The sequence below is a fragment of the Cetorhinus maximus genome, chromosome 6 (assembly GCF_964194155.1).
Source record: "Cetorhinus maximus chromosome 6, sCetMax3.hap1.1, whole genome shotgun sequence".
Taxonomy (NCBI): domain Eukaryota; kingdom Metazoa; phylum Chordata; class Chondrichthyes; order Lamniformes; family Cetorhinidae; genus Cetorhinus; species Cetorhinus maximus.
Window position 1 is genome coordinate 31445769 of NC_135884.1, and position 19446 is coordinate 31465214.

General features: G+C 44.7%; 1 protein-coding gene across 1 annotated transcript in view; it reads left to right on the forward strand.

Annotated features, from left to right (window-relative positions):
* cacna2d3a (calcium channel, voltage-dependent, alpha 2/delta subunit 3a) overlaps positions 1-19446 on the forward strand; it is a 1007885-nt gene that overhangs the window by 716088 nt on the left and 272351 nt on the right. The window contains exons 22-24 of the mRNA XM_078543510.1: positions 11052-11097; positions 17878-17975; positions 18072-18165. Coding sequence (XP_078399636.1) covers positions 11052-11097; positions 17878-17975; positions 18072-18165 — 238 coding nt within the window. The remainder of the gene's footprint in view (positions 1-11051; positions 11098-17877; positions 17976-18071; positions 18166-19446) is intronic.

Consider the following 19446-nt stretch of genomic DNA (forward strand, 5'->3'; position numbering starts at 1 on the left):
TGAGGTGATGGTGTGGCAGGTGAATGACAGCTTGCCGGCCATTGAAACGGCGCGTCTCCCAGGAATGCATAATTAATGCATCGGGATTGGGATGATACGATATATGAAGCTGCTATTGCGGCCGGCGGGTAAAACGTGGATTTTCCCGCCTGCTACTGCACTGAGTCGATTCTGCCCAGAGGGTTGGTACTCCTTGTTGGTGCTAACCACATCCAAGGACCTCAAATGGAATATGTCTGCCGAAGAATGCAAATTGGGGGCTGAATCAATTGAGTTGGAAAGACAGTGGCCGGGATTTTCCATGGTCAATCGTGATGGGTGTGTACGGTGGTGAGATTGGAGAATCTCGCGAGAAGGCTCTGGGCGCGTTTCCCAGCAACGTGAATCCAGGAAGTGTTGTCCCCTCCCCCCATCAATGTCAGGCTGCGTTTCCCGCTGTCAAACGTCAGGAATTTAATTTGAATGTATTTGTATCTCATTATTGTGGCCACACACTGGAATCGCCCCCTCTGCACCGCCCCCCCAGCATTAAATTTAAAGCCCACGTCAGCGTGATTTTAAGACGGCGTGATTTACAACTGCCTTTAAAAGACATGCACCTGGTGACCTGAACTTGGAGTGGAACTCGGAGGAGAGTGCACACAACTTTGTGCAGCGCTCGCGATGTCATGTCTTCTTTGCTGTCATTTAACTCTCACACACACCCTCACATCTCCATCAGGCTCATATCCTCTCAAGCTCATATCCTCATATCCTCCCAATGCAAGGAAGCGGCTCCATAGATCTGGGAGGGGATCACAGGCAAGTCTCCACAGCGGCTTCTTCATGGCTAGCTTGTGGTGTTGGGGCAACGCAGACAGTGCAAAAGGGGTCATGGTAGCACAGCCTGAATTTTGAACACAAAATTGGTGGGGGCGGGACGGGAAGAAAACGGCCTGGCTAGTGCTAAAACATGTCAAAGATGAGCACTCCTCCGCAGCGGAGAGCTTTTAGCCTGGGCTCAGTTGAGATGCTTGGAGTCAGGCTAGTCAAGCAAACATGCCCACTCAAGCAGCATTAATTCCTAACAGTGCCAATGTTTGCTCCTCTACTGTTAACCCCTTGCGCGCACACTTCAAACTCGAATGAGTGCTATGATGCTGCAGAAACATTTGGCAACTGGGGAAGCTTGAGGATCCTCTTGGGAAAGGTGGCCATGGAACACTGATGGAGGGCTGTCCTTTACGTTATGTTTAAGTAGACATTGAGAAGTCACCTTCATGGTCCAAGTGAAGTCTTGGAGTACAGGTGAGGACAATGCCTGAGCCTGAGATGAGAGTTCAGGATGCAGTCAAATGGCCGAAGCTGTTGCCATTGGTCATGTTGTGTGTGGCGATGCTGGGTAGGGGCATGGTGAACCATCATGCACACTAAACACTGGGCATCCATGTGGTGTCCTGGAATCTCCGGCATGTGTTAAGAGACCTTGACAGGCAGCTGCAGGTGATGACTTGATGAAGAGCAGTCCTTAGGAGAAAATTGCTGCACCTCTTTCTTTGATACTGCAGCTGGGAGACCATCAAGAACATGGAGACCAGTGATTTCGCTGTCTGCCTTATTGCTTGTAAGCAGGAAAGAAGAAGGAGAAGAATGTGACGGAGGTGCCTGGCTCACCAAAGGGAGGAGCAGAACCCTGAAGACCAAGGGGTGGCATGGCCTCCTCCGCACGCAGAGGATGATCCCCCACGGAGCCATCGTTCATAGGCACATCGCTAGACCCAGGGCCTATAGACGGCACATGTGCTACCTGCAGCTGAGTGAGAACCAGTGTCGCTGATGCCTGCACGTCAAGGGAACTGATCACACACATATGCCACCTTCTGCAGGATTTGGCACCATGCCAGTGGGCAGTTAAAGTACCCGCTGTGCTCAATTTCTATGGCAGTGGCCCCTTCCAGGGCTCCACTGGGGACCTGTGTGGGATCTCACAACCCTCCACCCACAAATGTATCCAAGAGGTCATGGATGCCGTTTTTGCCAAGGCACACAACTTTGTCAACTTTGACAGAGGTCAGGCGAGCCAGGAATCAAGAGTGCTGGGATTTGCTGAGATTTCCGGATTCCCACAGGTGCATGGTGCCATCGACTTCACTCAAGTGGCTCTCAAACCGCCCTGGTAACAAGCAATCCAGTATGTGAACCACAAAGGCTTCCACTCTCTCAATGTTCATTTGGTCTGCGACCATATGAAACGGATCATGCAGGTGTGTGCAAGATACCCTGGAAGCGTCCACGACTCGTACATCCTCAGCAGGTCTCAGATCCCTGACATCTTCCAGGGGCCACACAGGATGCAGGGTTGGCTCCTTGGAGACAAGGGCATCCCACAAGGGACTTGGCTGATGACACCCGTGCAGTGGCCTCAGGCTCTTGGTGGGAGGAGGTACAACGAGGCCAATGCCACAACCTGGAGTTTAGTCGAGCATACCATTGGCATCCTGAAAATTAGGTTCCGGTGCCTGGACCGATCTGGTGGAGCATTGCAGTACACGCCCCAGAGGGTGTCATGCATCACAGTGGCTTGTTGCATGCTTCACAACCTGGCGATGCAATGGGGGTGGACTGGATGATGAGGAGATGCAAGAGCTGCACGTCTCCTCAGATGAGGAGGAAGTGGAAGGGGATGAGGGTGATGAGGTCCTGGAAGGCAAGGGTGCAGGCGATGAGGCCATTGCACTGGCCGATGAGGCAGGCGTATTCGGGAGGCCCTCATTGCCACAAGATTCCAGGAGGATGGTGATGAGATGCAGTGAGGACACTCCTGAGATCTTCACATTGCACCTGGGAATGTCTGACACCTGTCTGGCTGAGGGCAGCGCATGTACACTCTGTGAAGAGGCTCATATCACGGAGACGCTGCTGAGATTCAGTGGGCACATGGGCTTTAAGACAACTTAATCCTTTGGCAGACTTCATTGCCTCTTCAGCATCACACCTTAACCCGTCAGGAATGGTGATGAGATTAAGGGGCAGCCCCACCTCTAAGGTGCTGAGAGCACACAGAGAACATCACGGACAAAAGCCACATGGAGGTGCAGGCATCACTAATCTGGAGGGTGACCTTGAAGTCGGACAATCACCATGCTCAAAACATTACACACTGCACAGGGGAGAGGCCCTGGGTTGCAACACCAGCCTTTATTTTCTGCAGGAAGCAAGGTTCCACATCTGATATGAACACTGCTCATCCTAACAAAGAGCCATAGACAAGGAGACATTCTTGGGAGTGTATTTGCAATGGCCAACATGAAGTACAAGTGATTTAGTTGCATAATGTGCGCACATTATGCAATTAAATCTTCTTGACCTTTCTGACCTTGCCACTACATATTGGTGCTCCCCCGACATCCACAGTGGAGGTGGAGGTGGCCTGCTGACAGCTACACCCTGTTGCCTGTGATGACCTTGACAGGCATCCTCTGGAGGGCTGTGACCTGGAGGGCTTCTGCCTGCTTTTGGGGACCAGCTGTTTGACAGTGGTACCCTCCTTGGCCTGTGGAGCTGGAGCTGCTGGGGTCACAGGAAGAGGTGATTCGAATGGGCCGGACATTCCCAGAGTCACCTGGGTGGCTGGCCCCGGGGTGGGGAACCTGCTGATCCTCCTCCCAAGGACCCCTGCCTGACTCCTTGAGAGGACGGGACAGCTGGAGTGAGCTCGAGATGCCCCAGCCCCCTCTCGCGTTGGCACTGATGGATGCCAGCAAGTGCCTCAGCCATGGAGTGCAGGTCCTGCCGCAATGCAGGAGCGACATCCTGGACCAAGGTCTCCACGGCAGCCGCCACCCTACCAATGTTGACCTCGGTGCGTTGGTATGCCGGCGCTTTCACCTCAGACTGAAGGCGGACGGACTCTTCCATCGTGTCTTGCAATCTGAGGAGTGCAGCGGACATCCCTTCCTGATGTTCCTGAGGTTGCCTTTGCAGCTCCAGAAACTGAGGTATGACCGAGTCCAGAGGCTCCACATCTGACTCATACTCGGCAAATTTCTGGCCTCCAGCTGTCCTCTGAGGCCCTCCTGTCACAGGGCATCAGTTGTTCACCCCATCAGATCAACAGCTGTGCGGAAATTAAATTCCACTCTTTTGTTTTGTTCAGTTTTTCAATGCTGCAGTTCCTTTATGTCATTCATTAAATCAACTATCACCTAATGTTTGATAGCTCCACTCACTGTCCTTTTTGAAGTGTCAACATGGTTGGTCTTTCTCCTCTGACCTTTATAAGAAACTTCTTCTCTGTAGTTTGACAACTGAATTAACTTTCCTGGAGTCAGAAAATATAAGTCAATGGAAGGGAAAATCAGGCAGGAGGTAAAACAGGTTGTCGATCCATTACCATGGAAAATGAAAATCAGCTCTTTAGTTTCCTCCTTGTGTCACACAGTTTGGAAATAATCAAATAATACTGCATTCATGTAGTTGATATGCATAATGACAAATTCACAAAAAAATCAATAAGGAAGAAAACACCAAACCCTATTCTGTGCATCTACAAATTCTTTTAAAGAGTATTAACTGTTGTTAAATATTTTGACAATTGTCAACCATAAAGCACATAGGCACTCACTCAGCAATTCTAAACCTTTGTGGTGAGTATATCCATTTGGCAGGTTTTTTTTTTAATCTCTTCTGGAAACATGTTCATAAGATGAAAGTGAAATTAAAAGCATGACTATAAAAGTATGAATAGAACTAATCAAAAAAAGAGTCAGATTTCACTGTTCATCCTCTCAGCGATTCAAGCTCGTTGTCTCATCTGTCTTCAGCAGTGCAGTCAATTCCATATCAGCCAAGTGTTGGAGATGTTACTTAGTAGCACGATTGGCAAGCTGAAAATCAACTTGATAAATGTATTGTTGTGTTTAGGTACAGTTCAACAGTACACCCTTGACACAGGTGCGATTTAATTACTGTGACACACTCTCAGAGTATTTTAAAAAGTCAATAAAAGTATACTTAGTGAAAATGGCAAATTAGAAATTTGGCGTACAACACTGCAGCAAATTCAATCCTACCAGGTCTCAAAACCTATGATCCCTATTGAATACTAATTTTTCATCAGAATTTCACTATGTCACATTGGATCTTACAACATCTTGGTTACCATCAAAGATTCAAATATGAGTGATATTTTATAGCTTAAAGTATCACTGCTGATTATTATTATGATACCAATTTGGTTCTTAATTAAAAGATAAAATCTAACTGGCAACAAGATTGGATGGAAATATGATAGAAAATATATCACATAACCTTAATTACAAATTATTAAAAGGTGGTTAAGAGAAACTTGCATTTATATAACACTTTTCACGACCACCAGACATCTCAAACACTTTACTGTGAATGAAGCACTTTTGAAGTGTATCATTGTTGTAAGAGTAGCAGCAGCCAACTTGCACACAGCAAACTCCCATAAACAGTAACATGATGATGACCAGATAATTTGTTTTCATAAAGTTGATTGAGGGACAAATATTGGCCAGGATACCAGGGATAACGCCCCTGCTCTTCTTCGAAGTAGTACAATGGAATCTTTTATGTAAAAGAAATTCTGCCCGGAAGGGCAGATGGGACCTTGATTTAACGTCTCTTCTTAAAGATGACAGCTCTGACAGTGCTGCACTCCCTGAGTACTAGCCTGGAGCGTCAGCCTTAGTTTTTGTGCTTAAGTCCTGGAGTGGGACTTGAGCCTGGATCCTTGTGATTCAGTGTATGAGTTTGTTAAAATTAGAATACTTGTTTCTGTATTAGAGGTTTAATATTTGCTTTACGTTCCTTTTAATTAAATTTGGTATAAAGTGATGTAATTATATTTGATCATTATATATAAAAAGGATGTGTGCTGTCATGAGTTCTTGCTAGAGATTGAAACTCAGAGGTACTTGGCACAATTTGTGTCCTCTCTAAGTCAGTTCTAATTCTTTAAGAACTGCTTCGAAGCTCAACTAAAAGATTAAGTGCCAATATCATGCAATTCCCCATTGTAAGTTTATTAGCAAAACTATTCATAGCACCAGGTTTAGCCTTAGACAAGTCCTGATCATGAGTGGAAAAAGAAGAAAATTGCGTGTAAATAAAATATGAAACGAAGGGGAAAATTAAGCAGAAAGATTATAATTGCGTGACAAAAATTTGGCAAGCTATTCAAGAACTATAGAGACATTTCAATTCATCGGCGGTTTTGCCAAGGCCGAAGGGACAAGGGATCAAAATAAATAGAGAAAAATAGAAAGGAAAGGAGCCCCTAGGTACTGGCATCAACCTATAGGAAAGCAAAGAGCAACTCAACACCCGCCATATGTTTAATAGTTGCCAAGAGCAAGGTGCTGCTACCCGAGATGCAAGCTAGGGGAATTGCCATTGTACCAAATCACATCATATCAACAATACGGTATGCCTGCAAGAAGATGCAGCCAAAATTTTATGGACACATCAGATTGTTACTGTATCTGAAGGTGGTATATCATGGCTTCTGCTTCTCTGCTGACCCAGATTCTTATGACACGTTGATGCATTGGTGTTAATTTTCCAAAATTCCCTAGATTCTGAAAAGGTTCCACCAGACTGGAAAGTAGCAAATATAACCCCTATATTCAAGAAGGGAGGGAGGCAGAAAACAGGAAGCCATAGGCCAGTTAACTTGACGTCTGTCGTGGGGAAGGTGCTAGAGTCGATCATTAAAGAAGTTATGGCTGGGCACTTAGAAAAGCTTGAGGTAATCGGGAAGAGTCAGCATGGTTTTATGAAAGGGAAATTATATTTAACCAATTTATTAGAGTTCTTTGAAGATGGATAAAGGGGAGCCTGTAGATGTACTGAACTTGGATTTCCAGAAAGCATTTAATATGGTGCAACAACAAAGGTTATTGTGGAAAATAAAAGCTTATAGTATAGGGGGTAACATATTAGCCTGGATAGAAATTGGCTGGCTGGCAGAAAACAGAGAGTATGCATAAATGGGTCTTTGTCTGCATGGCAGGATGTGACGAGTGGAGTCCTGCAGGGGTCTGTACAGGGGTCTCAACTTTTTACAATTTACATCAATGACTTAAATGAGGGGAGTGAAGGCATGGTAACTAAATTTGCAGATGACACAAAGATAGATAGGAAAGTATGTTGTGAAGACAACATAAGGAGTTTGCAGACATATATAGATAAGTTGTCTGAGTGTGCAAAAAATCTGGCAGATGGAGTATAATGTGGGAAAATGTGAAATTGTTCACTTTGGCAGGAAGAATAAAAAAGTAGAGTATTACTTAAATGGAGAACGACTGCAGAATTCTGAGGTGCAGAGGGATCTAGGTGTTCTTGTGCAGGAGTCACAAAAAGTTAGTATGCAGGTACAGCAAGTAATCAAGAAGGCTAATGGAATGCTATCCTTTATTACGAAAGAAATTGAAATAAAAGTAAGGATGTTATGCTTCAGCTATACAGGGCATTGGTAAGATCGCATCTCAAATATTGTGAGCAGTTTTGACCTCCTTATTTAAGGAAGGATGTAAATGCATTGGAGGAGATTCACAGGAGGTTTACTAGATTGATACCTGAAATGAGCGGGCTGTCTTATGAGAATAGTTTGGACCGACTGGGCTTGTTTCACTGGAGTTTAGAAGAGTGATGGGTGACTTGATTGAAGTGTATCAGGTCCTGAACGGCCTTGACAAGGTGGACGTGGAAAGAAAGTTTCCTTGTGTGGGTAAGTCCAGAACGAGGGGGCAATGTTTTAAATGCCCATATAGGACAGAGATGCGGAGAAATTTTTTCTCTCAGATTTGAGAGGCTTTGGAACTCGCTGCCTCAAAAGGCTGTGGAGGCGGGGTCACTGAATATTTTTAAGGTGGAGCTAGACAGATTCTTGTTAGGCAAGGGAAACAAAGGTTATCAGGGGTGGTTTGGAATGTGGAACTCCAAACACAAACAGATCAGCCATGATCTTATTGAATGGTGGAACAGGCTCGAGGGGCTGAATGGCCTACTTCTGCTCCTATTTTGTGTGTTTGACACAGCTTCCCATAATCAGTGGCAATTAAAGGTAATACAAATTGTAGAAGGTATTGTTGCCATCTTGTCAGTTGGGGCTAATGAAGTAACACTGGCCCTCGGTTACCCTGACCACCCTACTTTCATGCAATACCATATAAAGCAAGAAATTCTGTGATTGGGGATTTCCAGATAATCACATAACATTATGGTTAGCCAGATATTCAGATATAAGAATATAGGAACAGGAGTAGGCCATTCAGCCCCTTGAATTTGTTCTGCCATTCAATTAGATCATGGCTGATTTGTATCTAACTTCCATCTACCCAAAATAGTTCCATGAACTGTAATGTCCCTACCTAACAAAAATCCATCAATTTCAGTTTTGAAACATTCCATTGGCTTAGCCTCAATAACTTTTTGGGGGATAGAGTTCCAGATTTCCACATACTCTTTGTCTGAAGAAGTGTTTTTTGACATCACCCTTCAACTGCCTAGCTCTAATTTTAAGGTTATGTTCCATGTTACCTACCCCCTTGCCAGAGGGAAAACATTTTCTCCATCCACACTATCAAATTCTTTAATCACCTGAAACAACTCAATGGGGTCTCCCTGTAATCATCTATATTCTGGGAGTATAAGGCTAGTCTATGCAACCTGTTCTCTGAATTAACCTTCTTAGCTCCATATCATTTTGGTAAATGGGCGTCCATCCCCTCCGACCAATATATCCTTCCTGAGGTGTGGTGCCCAGAACTGAACACATCACTGCAGAAGGAGTGGAATCAGAATTCTGAACAACTGTAAAATTACTTCTACTCTTTTTTATTCCGGCCCCCCCCTGAATGAAATCCCATCTGCTTTTAAAATTAACTTTTGTCTCTGTCAACTAGAACATTACTGTGAAGCTAAAGAGGTTCTGCTAACACAGCTTCTTTTACAGATCAGAAGGTATCATCAGGACAATATCAGCCAAAGTGAGTTAATTTCACCAATCTCTGTCGATGCAGAGGTGTAGAAGTCAACAGGGCTGCACGGAGTCCCTGTTAGACAGGCAAATTTATATTGAATCCCACCCAGAGTTTCTCCTTGTCTTCCAAAACATAACCACTCAGCTCAGAGAATTCCCATTGACCAACAGTAAGTGCCAATAAAAGAGCTGAGAGGGAAAAGAAGGAATGAGTTACAGAGGCTCATGAAAGCATCAGTACCAGAGGAAATAAAGGAAGGAATTAACAAACTGGACCCCCAAATGACCTAACAACTTCAAAGTTCCTGCCTGATTTGGATAGCAGCTTCCACGAGCTGCCAGAGGCCCAACTGAAAATTGGGTCCGTGCTGAAATTAGGCAGCACCCTGTTTGAATTTTATAGGCCAGTATGCTTGGTTTGCAGCTAAAAACTGGTGCAGACAAGGCAAACTTGATATTAAATTCAGCCTGTTGTTGTGTCGTGACTTTCAGGTAACCAGTGTATTTCCATAAAATAATTTCTCAGTGTCGCAGCTAGAACTATAATACCGAATAACTGTTATTCCTGATTCAAGAAATGGAAAATCCTGTAAATGTATGTTGCATATTATTAGAATTTCAATAAATTTTAATAAAATTTGTTTTTTTTTTCCATTCACAGCATGTGAGCATCACTGGCACAGTCAGCATTTATTGCCCACTCCTAAGTGCCCTTGGGAAGGTGATAGTGAACTGCCATCCCCTTGAATAAAAATGAGTGGTTTTCGCGACCATTGTAAAGGACAATCGAGGGTCAACCACATTGTATTGGGTCTGAAATCACATATAGGCTAGGCTGAGTAAAGACATTAAAGAACCAAATGGATTTTTCAGACAACCTGGTAGTTTTGTTACTGGCAGTTGCTTTTTTAAAATTTAATTTATTGAAATTAAATTCCCCAGGTGCCATGGTAGAATTTGAGCTCATGGGCAGAATTTTTCCGTAGGCGAGTTGGGGGTGGGGCCCGCTCGCCGACGTGCAAATGATGCAGGATAACATCGGGGGGAATCCCCGACGTCATCCCGCCCCATTTAAATATCCAGGAAGGCGGGTGGACAGCGAAATCAGCTGTCCGCCCGCCGACCTTTCAATGGCCAATTGAGGCCATTGACAAGGTAGTTAAATCAATTAAATGGCCTTCCCGTCCAACCTTAAGGTTGGCGGGTGGGCCAGGAGCCCCAGCGGCTTCAGAAAAAACATGAAACCTCATCCACTGGCGGGATGAGGTTTCATGTCGGTTTTTAAAAACTTTAATAAAGTTTTTGTGATATTTATTAACATGTCCCATCTCGTGTGACATTGTCACATGAGGGGAGACATGTTAATAATATTTTTATTTTTCTATTTTTTAGCTTTCAAAAACTTTCAGCGCTCTCCCTGAGGCAGCACTTAGTCTCAGGGAGATGTGCGCGCTCTGGCAGTTGGGGAATCCCTCCCCCCCGCCCGCACAGGAAGCGCATAGCTCTTCCTGTCGGGCGGCCCGCTGGGTGGGCCTTAATTGGCCCGCCCACTTAAAATGGCAGCGGGGCCCATTTCAGCGGCGGCGATCGGCTGCCCGCCTGCCGCAGAGCCGGTGGGGTCCACCTGCCCATCAAGGGCAAAATTCTGCCCCATGTCTCCAGATTATTAGTCCAGATCTCTTGATAACATAACCACTATGCTACCATACCGTACATGAATGGTTAAATGCAAATGATTATGAGTGATAAAATGGTCTGGGAAGCCACTAACTTGTATTCAAGAAGACATCCTACCATGATCTCCCAAGGACAATTAAAAATGGTTACCTGAAAGATATGCCACTAAACGCAATAGGCTAACTTTAATATCAAGTATGCCTTGTCTGCACCTGCTTTTAGATGCAATCAAGGCATATCATCCTGTAAACTCTAACAGGTTACCACCTAACTTCAGCACCACTCCAATTTTCACTTTCATACACAGCAGATTGATGACAGTGTTCTGGATGAATCTTGTTGAATGATGGTAGCTGTTTAATTGCTGGTTTTTTTCTTCATTAAGGTTTGCATGACCTGGATCACCCTGATTTAACACTGATGGAGGAATGGTAAGAAACCATGGGCCATGATTCACTGCCGCAGGACATCTATCATTTGCATGTTTACGTTGAAAAATTTTTGCATGGCATTGTTGTTGAAAGTGCAAGCTGGTAACAGCCAGTGAGGGGAAGAGGGCAACCAATCTGTATCTCCTTAGCTACTAGAATTGAAATATTGTAAAATAAAAAGTGCAAAGATTGAGAAGAAAATGCAAATTGGTGTGGGTGAATTCAACACCATATCAGGGGCAGAGAAAGAGAGGGAAAGAAAGATTTAGTTAAGAGAGAGAAACAAGAGATAGATGGGGGAAAAAACTTTACATTTTTAAAAATCTCAAACAATTAAAACCTGAAAGAATGAGAATTCTTACTTGCAATGGTTAAGTTTCTGTCTCAGTTAAGGTTGATTGGCAGGAGTTAGCACTTAGCACATGTTAGAAGATTACTTTGACTTGAAATGATAAGACCTAAGTTTCTGTGGCCAGCGTTTAGTTTGTATCTACCATGCAAATAGAGTAACTTCACACCATTCAATGCAATTCATTGGTGAGGCAAACAACAATTCATTCGTGAAGCTAAAAGTGGAGTGGTACAACACGGACAGCAACTTCTGAATATTCACATTTAACCTCGCATCTGCCCGTCACCTGACAATTTTTGCATAAATTTCAGTGAGTGCCATTAATCCCACTGTTACTTTGACAGCAAATTCTGGCTCCTTATTGTCTGCAAAAATGACCTGCAGATGAAGAGTTACATTTGTAGAGTAAATGTTTGCTTCTCAGATTTTAGTCTTCTCCATATGCCACGTCCAGTTGTAGTAATTGTCACAATTGCAGCGAGCTTTTATAATGCAAAAACTGCTTCAACATCACCAAGGAAGTGGAAGTTGGCTTTAAGTATTAATTAATTTGAGAAATCAGCAAGAACAATTCACACTTTTTAACCATTCAGGTATGCACTGAGAATGGTGCAGAGAAGCACCATTTTTTTCGATCTGTCCAACTGACGAGCAAATAATATGCAGACTTTGCGGGACGGGGTCGGGGGGTGGGGGGGTGGTGGGGTGGGGGCTGGTTTGTGGGTTGTGGCGGGGCAGGGATACCTTTCACTTTTGACAAGGCTGAAAATTATCAACAAATCTCAAACCTGTAGTAGATCTCAAAACGAACTAATTAGTTAATCAATTAGAGGCTATGGTGCAGATAATTTCTCCCAGATCAGGTGGGCAGAAATGGGAAGATTCCCAGCTCGATCGGCCTTCAGAAATGGCTGTCCGGATGTCAGATTTTCGTCCAGTGGTGGCGGGCTAGAATAGCAGTCGAGGCAGGCGACCCGGGAAGAAGTGAGGAGGCTGCTGTGTATGGAGGCAGCCTGGGTGAAAAGTCTGCCTTGGGGCTCCAGTACGTCATTAAAGATATTTTTTTAAATCATTAAAATAGAAAACATCTCTCCCCTCACCCTCCCACACACTCCCCATTCCCCACCCATGTTAACCTATTTCAGCTCATTCCCCACACACTCACAATGTCCCTCATACCTCCTATGCCATACCCCATACCCCCCACCCACCCCGCGGCATCACACACCCTCTGTGGTACCCTATGGCCCCCAACCTTTCCACTTAGTCCCTCCATGCCAACTCACCTAGTATCCACTATAAGAAAACCTCAGAGGCCAAGCTGATATAAAATGAAGTGATGGGCAGGATGTTCCGGTCTGGAGTATATGTTGGGAGGCGGAAGTGAAAGTGAGAGTGATTTCCGCTCGGTGGGAGGGTCGGGGCGGGTTGTCACGGGACGGCTGGTGATGTGAGATCTTGCGCTGGTCAGCTCATTAGATATGTATGAGCGAGGAGCATGGCAAATCTTGTGATGGGGCGGGCAGGAAGTTGATGTCCCCACTGCTTTCTCCTCAGCTGGACCATAGCTAGTAAAAGTGTTGGGGTTTTAAAAAATTCATTCACGGGATGTGGGCTTCGCTGGCTAGGCCAGCATTTATTGCCCATCCCTAGTTATCCTTGAGAAGGTGGTGGTGAGCTGCCTTCTTGAACCGCTGCAGTCCATGTGGTGTAGGTGCACCCACAATGCTGTTAGGGAGGGGGTTCCAGGATTTTGACCCAGCGACAGTGAAGGAACAGCGATATATTTCCAAGTCAGGATGGTGAGTGACTTGGAGGGGAACTTCCAGGTGGTGGTGTTCCCACCTATCTGTTGCTCTTGTCCTTCTAGATGGTAGTGGCCGTTGGTTTGGAAGGTGCTGCCTAAGGAGCCTTGGTGAATTCCTGCAGTGCATCTTGTAGATGGTACACACTGCTGCCACTGTGCATCAGCGGTGGAGGGAGTTAATGTTTGTGGTTGTGGTGCCAATCAAGCAGGCTGCTTTGTCCTGGATGGCGTCAAGCTTCTTGAGTATTGTGGGAGCTGCACTCATCCAGGTAAGTGGAGAGTATTCGTTCACACTCCTGACCTGTGCCTTGTAGATGGTGGACAGGCTTTGAGGGGTCAGGAGGTGAGCTACTCATCACACGATTCCTAGCCTCTGACCTTCTCTTGTAGCCACAGTGTTTATATGGCTAATCCAGTTCAGTTTCTGGTCAATGGTAAGCCCCAGGATGTTGATAGTGGGGGATTCCATGATGGTAATGCCATTGATCGTCAAGAGGCGATGGTTGGATTCTCTCTTGTTGGAGATGGTCATTGCCCGACACTTGTGTGGCGTGAATGTTACTTGCCATTTGTCAGCCCAAGCCTGAATATTGTCCAGATCTTGCTGCATTTGGACATGGACTACTTGAGTATCTGAGGAGTTGCAAATGTTGTTGAACATCGTGCATTCATCAGTGAACATACCCACTTCTGACCTTATGTTGGAAGGAAGGTCATTGATGAAATAGCTGAAGATGGTTGGGCCGAGGACACTACCCTGAGGAACTCCTGCAGTGATGCCCGGGAGTTGAGATAACTGACCTCCAACAACCACAACCATCTTTTTCTGTGCTAGTATGACTAACCAGTGGTGAGTTTTCCCCCTGATTCCCATTGACTCAAGTTTTGCTGGGGCTCCTTGATGCCACACTTGATCAAATGCTGCTTTGATGTCAAGAGCAGTCACTCTCACCTCACCTTTTGAGTTCAGCTCTTTTGTCCATGTTTGAACCAAGGTTTTAAAGAGGTCAGGAGCTGAGTGCCCCTGGTGGAACCCAAACTGGGCATCAGTGAACAGGTTATTGCTAAGCAAGTGCTGCTTGATAGCACTGTTGATGACCCCTTCCACTACTTTACTGATGATCGAGAATAGACTGATGGGGCGGTAATTGGCCGGGTTGGATTTGTCCTGCTTTTTGTGTGCACGACATACCTGGGCAATTTTCCACATAGCTGGGTAGATGCCAGTGTTGTAGCTGTATTGGTACAGCTTGTCTAGGAGCACGGCAAGTTCTGGAGCACACATCTTCAGTACTATTGCCGGAATATCGTCAAGGCCCATAGCCTTTGCAGTATCCAGTGCCTTCAGCCATTCCTTGATATCACATGGAGCGAATCGAATTGGCTGAGGACTGGCATCTGTGATGCTGGGGACCTCCGGAGGAGGCCGAGATGGATCATCCACTCGGCACTTATGGCTGAAGAATGTAGCAAATGCTTCAGCCTTATCTTTTGCACTGATGTGATCATTGAGAATGGGGATATTTGTGGAAACTCCTCCTCCAGTGAGTTGTTTAATTGTCCACCACCATTCACGACTGGATGTGGCAGGACTGCAGAGCTTAGATCTGATCCGTTGGTTATGGGATCGCTTAGCGCTGTCTATCACTTGCTGCTTATGCTGTTTGGCACGCAGCTAGTCCTTTGTTATAGCTTCACCAGGTTTGATACCTCATTTTTAGGTATGCCTGGTGCTGCTCCTGGCATAACTTCCTGCATTCTTCATTGAACCAGGCTGGATCCCCTGGCTTGATGATTACCATGAGGTTACAGATTGTGTTCGAGTACAATTCTGCTGCTGCTGATGGCCCACAGCGCCTCATGGATGCCCAATCTTGAGTTGCTAGATCTGTTCGAAATCTGTTCCATTTAGCATGATGGTAGTGCCACACAACACGATGGAGGGTTCCTCAATGTGAAGGTGGGACTTCGTCTCCACAACGACTGCACGGTTGTCACTTCTACTGATACAGTCATGGACAGATGCACCTGCAGCAGGCAAGTTGGCCAGGATGATGTCAAGTATGTTTTTCCCTTTTGTTGGTTCCCTCACCACTTGCCGCAGACCCAGTCTAGCAGTTATGTCCTTTAGGACTCAGCCAGTAGTGGTGCTACTGAACCACCCTTGGTGGTGGACATTGAAGCCCCCCACCCAGAGTACATTCTGCGCCCTTGCCAGGCTCAGTGCTTCCTCCAAGTCATGTTCAACATGGAGAAGTACTGATTCATCAGCTGAGGGAAGATGGTACGTGGTAACAGGAGGTTTCCTTGCCCATGTTTGACCTGGAGCCATGAAGGCAGATAATGCAGAGGACATATAGTTGTAGTCTGAGATATGCAGTCTAACAGAATGTTATTTTTCTGCCTGTCACAAATTTAAACATATAGTGGTAACCTGTACCATTCCCAGTGCATACCTTATCAGTAAAAAAAAATAATTATTTATCCCATGGCCTATTATCCTGGATTATAATAGCCCAGATTTTGCAATCAGTGGCGAATGAGTGACTTCAACTGTTCATCATATTTATCCTTGCCCATAGACTTTTGATGGGCTTTAGAATTGGGACTTGCAGTGATTTGAAATCCATTTTGGTGCAGTGCCTTCTTCAGGCATCTGAGACTTGTATAAACAGGGCAAGCAACTGTATAGTTCCTTAGCCCATTAAAATGAAGAATCCTGACTGAGGCATTCAGAGTCTGAATCAGGAAGTGTCAATTGGAATAATTCATTCAATGACAAATCATGTACAGAAAATAAAATAAAGGGAAGGAAAAATAGAATTAAGAATCAGAACATGATCAAAGAGATAGAAAAAAATAAAAAGATTATACCTTTTAATTATTTAAAATCTGAAGGTAGGAGACTTCACCCATGCTTTGGACGATTTGGACGTGAACGTGGGGGACATGATTGGGAAATTTGCAGATGACACAAAGATTGGCTGAGTAGTGGATAGTGTAGAGGATAGCCATAATCTCCAAAACGATATAAATGGGTTGGTGGAGTGGGCAGTAAAGTGGCAGATGGATTTTAACATAGAGAAGTGTGAGGTCATACATTTAGGGAGGTCAAACAGTTACAGGGACTACACAATAAATGGGAATATACTAAGAGGGGTAGATGAAGTGAGAGATCTTGGCGTACAAGTACACAGGTCCCTGAAGGCAGCAGTTCAAGTAGACAAGGTTGTGAAGAAGGCATAGGGAATGCTCTCCTTCATTGGCAGAGGTATAGAATATAAAAGTAAGGATATAATGTTGGAATTGTATAAAACACTGGTGAGGCCACAACTGGAATATTGTGTGCAGTTCTGGTCACCACATTACAGGAAGGACGTAATAGCTCTGGAGAGAGTGCAGAGGAGGTTTACAAGAATGTTGCCAGGGTTAGAAAAGTGGAGATAGGAGGAAAGATTGGATAAGTTGGGGTTATTTTCCTTAGAACAAAGAAGGCTGAGAGGTGACTTGATTGAGGTGTACAAAATTATGAGGGGAATAGATAGAGTGGGCAGGATAAAATTGTTTCCCTTGGTGGAGAATTCTAGAACCAGGGGACGTAGATTCAAGATAAGTGGCAGAAGGTGTAGGGGTGACATGAGGAAGAACTTTTTTACGCAGAGGGTAGTGGGTGTCTGGAATTTGCTGCCCAAGTTGGTGGTAGAGGCAGAAACTCTAAACTCTTTTAAAAAGTACCTGGATGCAGACCTTAAGTGCTGTCAGCTGCAGGGCTATGGGCCGGGTGCAGGAAGGTGGGGTTAGAAAGGGCACCTGGGTGTCCTCAGGCTGACATTGACAAGATGGGCCGAATGGCCTCCTTCTGTACTGTAACTTTTCTATGGCTCTATGTAAATGTTAATTTTCAGTACCAGTGAGGTTGTTTGGCAATAATTATCATGCTACTAAAAAAAACTATTTCCAGTGAAATGCTCAAGCCCTAACTTTTTCTGAGGTGCTTAGTGGGTACTTAACACATCACTTCATGCCTGCTCATATGTTTTAATGCTGACACTCCTGACAAGATAAAGGTATAGCAAAGCTTCTCGGGGAGTAGGACCACTCAGACAGCAATGTCCTGTACATGTGCGGTTGCCAGAAGTCACTGGCTGACTTACACTTTAATAACAGTGAGATATGATAGCTTCACCATTACTTCTGCAAAATCTGGGCCATTGTGCATATTGCCACATTCCAGTTCATGAGAATCGTGAGCTTGATTAATGAATTTCAATGAGCTAAGTAGTAAAAATGTACCTGACGTGCTAAGTTGAAAAAGGATGATCTTGCTCTGCGCTGTACCTGATGAACATTCACTTCCTGAACACAATGCAAAGGAAAAAGGTGGTGATCTATGACACCAGATCAAATGCCTTGCTCTGGGATCCATTTATCACTTTCAAATTGACCTAAACTAATTTGTAGAGCAAGGTATCACTCGGCACAAAGCAAGATGGAGAATATTCAGACCGAAGCACAGTTCGGGTTTACTTTGATATGATTTATACATATGAAAATTCACATAAAGAATTATTGTATAGACTTGTTACTAGCATGATGAAATTGATTTTTCATCTGATTTCAGGAACTACTGTAACACTGACATACACCCTCAATATCGTAACCTCTTTCAGCTGGAAGCTGTCAAACTTTTCCTCACAGGAAAAGAGCCATTTCTACAGTGTAAGTGCAACTTTTTTATGCCTTATTATTTTATTCCATAATAGAACACAACCATGATTTTTTTTCCTGAAAATTGCTTTCATTATAAATCTACAGGTGACAAAGAATTAATCCAGGAAGTACTTTTTGATGCTGTGGTAACAGCACCATTAGAAGCTTACTGGACCAGTTTAGCTCTAAACAGATCAGAGTAAGTATGTAACATTCTTATAACATTGAAAATAATAATAAGAACAAAATACTCTCAATATTTTAATCATTATATTAGTTAACATTTCAATTTTCTTCAACTTTTAACCCTACTTTCATAACATTTTATTCCATTTCATCTACCTCCAATCAGATTGTGTACGCAGTGACCTTTTCCTTTATTCATGCTGCCATTATACTGCTATTAGTTCATAGATCAAATGACAACAGTTTGAATACCCCACTGTGACCAGTTTAACAAAGCTCTCACATACTGATAGATTAAGTTATGTATAATCTATATAGTTGTGAGAAATACATACACAGGGCAATATCTAATGAAGGTGATGGGGGTCTCGCCCACTAGCTGGAGAACCAGGAGAGCCCAAGTCACCAGCTTTCAGGATGGCTTCTCAGGCACTTAACTGGGCAGCGGCAGGCCTTACTGAGGATCAAGGACACCGGGGGGTGGGGGGGTGAGGTGGAAATCCCGCCCCCCCTAAGAGCTACTGGCCAATCAGAGGCCAGCAGCTGTGCGTTACTCGACAGCAATAGTGGAAGTGGTGGCTGCTGCTGGCAATGCAACCAGGGAAAGCTGTAGGATCGATGAGGGACCCAGGCTACAGGTGAGTGATGGCAGGATGGGGGTCAAAGGGTGGAAATTGAGGGGAGGGTGGTCAGCAGCAAGCAATGGGGGGTAGCTGTCAGTGGCCTCCCTTCCCTTCCCAATGCTGGGTTCCTCAATCAAGCACTGAGTGCCTGACAATGAGGGACTCCACCATCCCTCCCACACTCCCACCACCCCCAAGAAGCTTGCAAGCAAACACAAGTTTTGCTTTTCAGGCTTCCCACATGGTGAATTCCCTGCCTGTTGCTGGGTGAATACCAGTGACGATGGGTTGAGGCCCTTAAATGCGGGCCACAGTGCAGGCCAAGTGTGCATGCACAACCATTCCTAACACTTTCCAGGCAGCTGGAGATACAGTGGAGATTAATTGACAATTGAGATGATGGTGCAAAAGGGTGAGGTAATGGGACTAGTTAAGAAACAAAAGATGTGTATTGAGGAGGTATATATATATATATATATGCAAAAAGCAGAATCATTACCAACAATTGCCATCCAAAAACAAAAAGAAAAAGATCTGAAATATTTGAACTCAATGTTCAGTCCAGAAGGCTGTAAAATGCCTAATCAAAAGATGAGGCGCTGTTCGTTGAGCTTACATTCAGCTTTATTGGAACAATAGAGGAGGCTGAGGATAGAAAGGTCAGAGTGGAG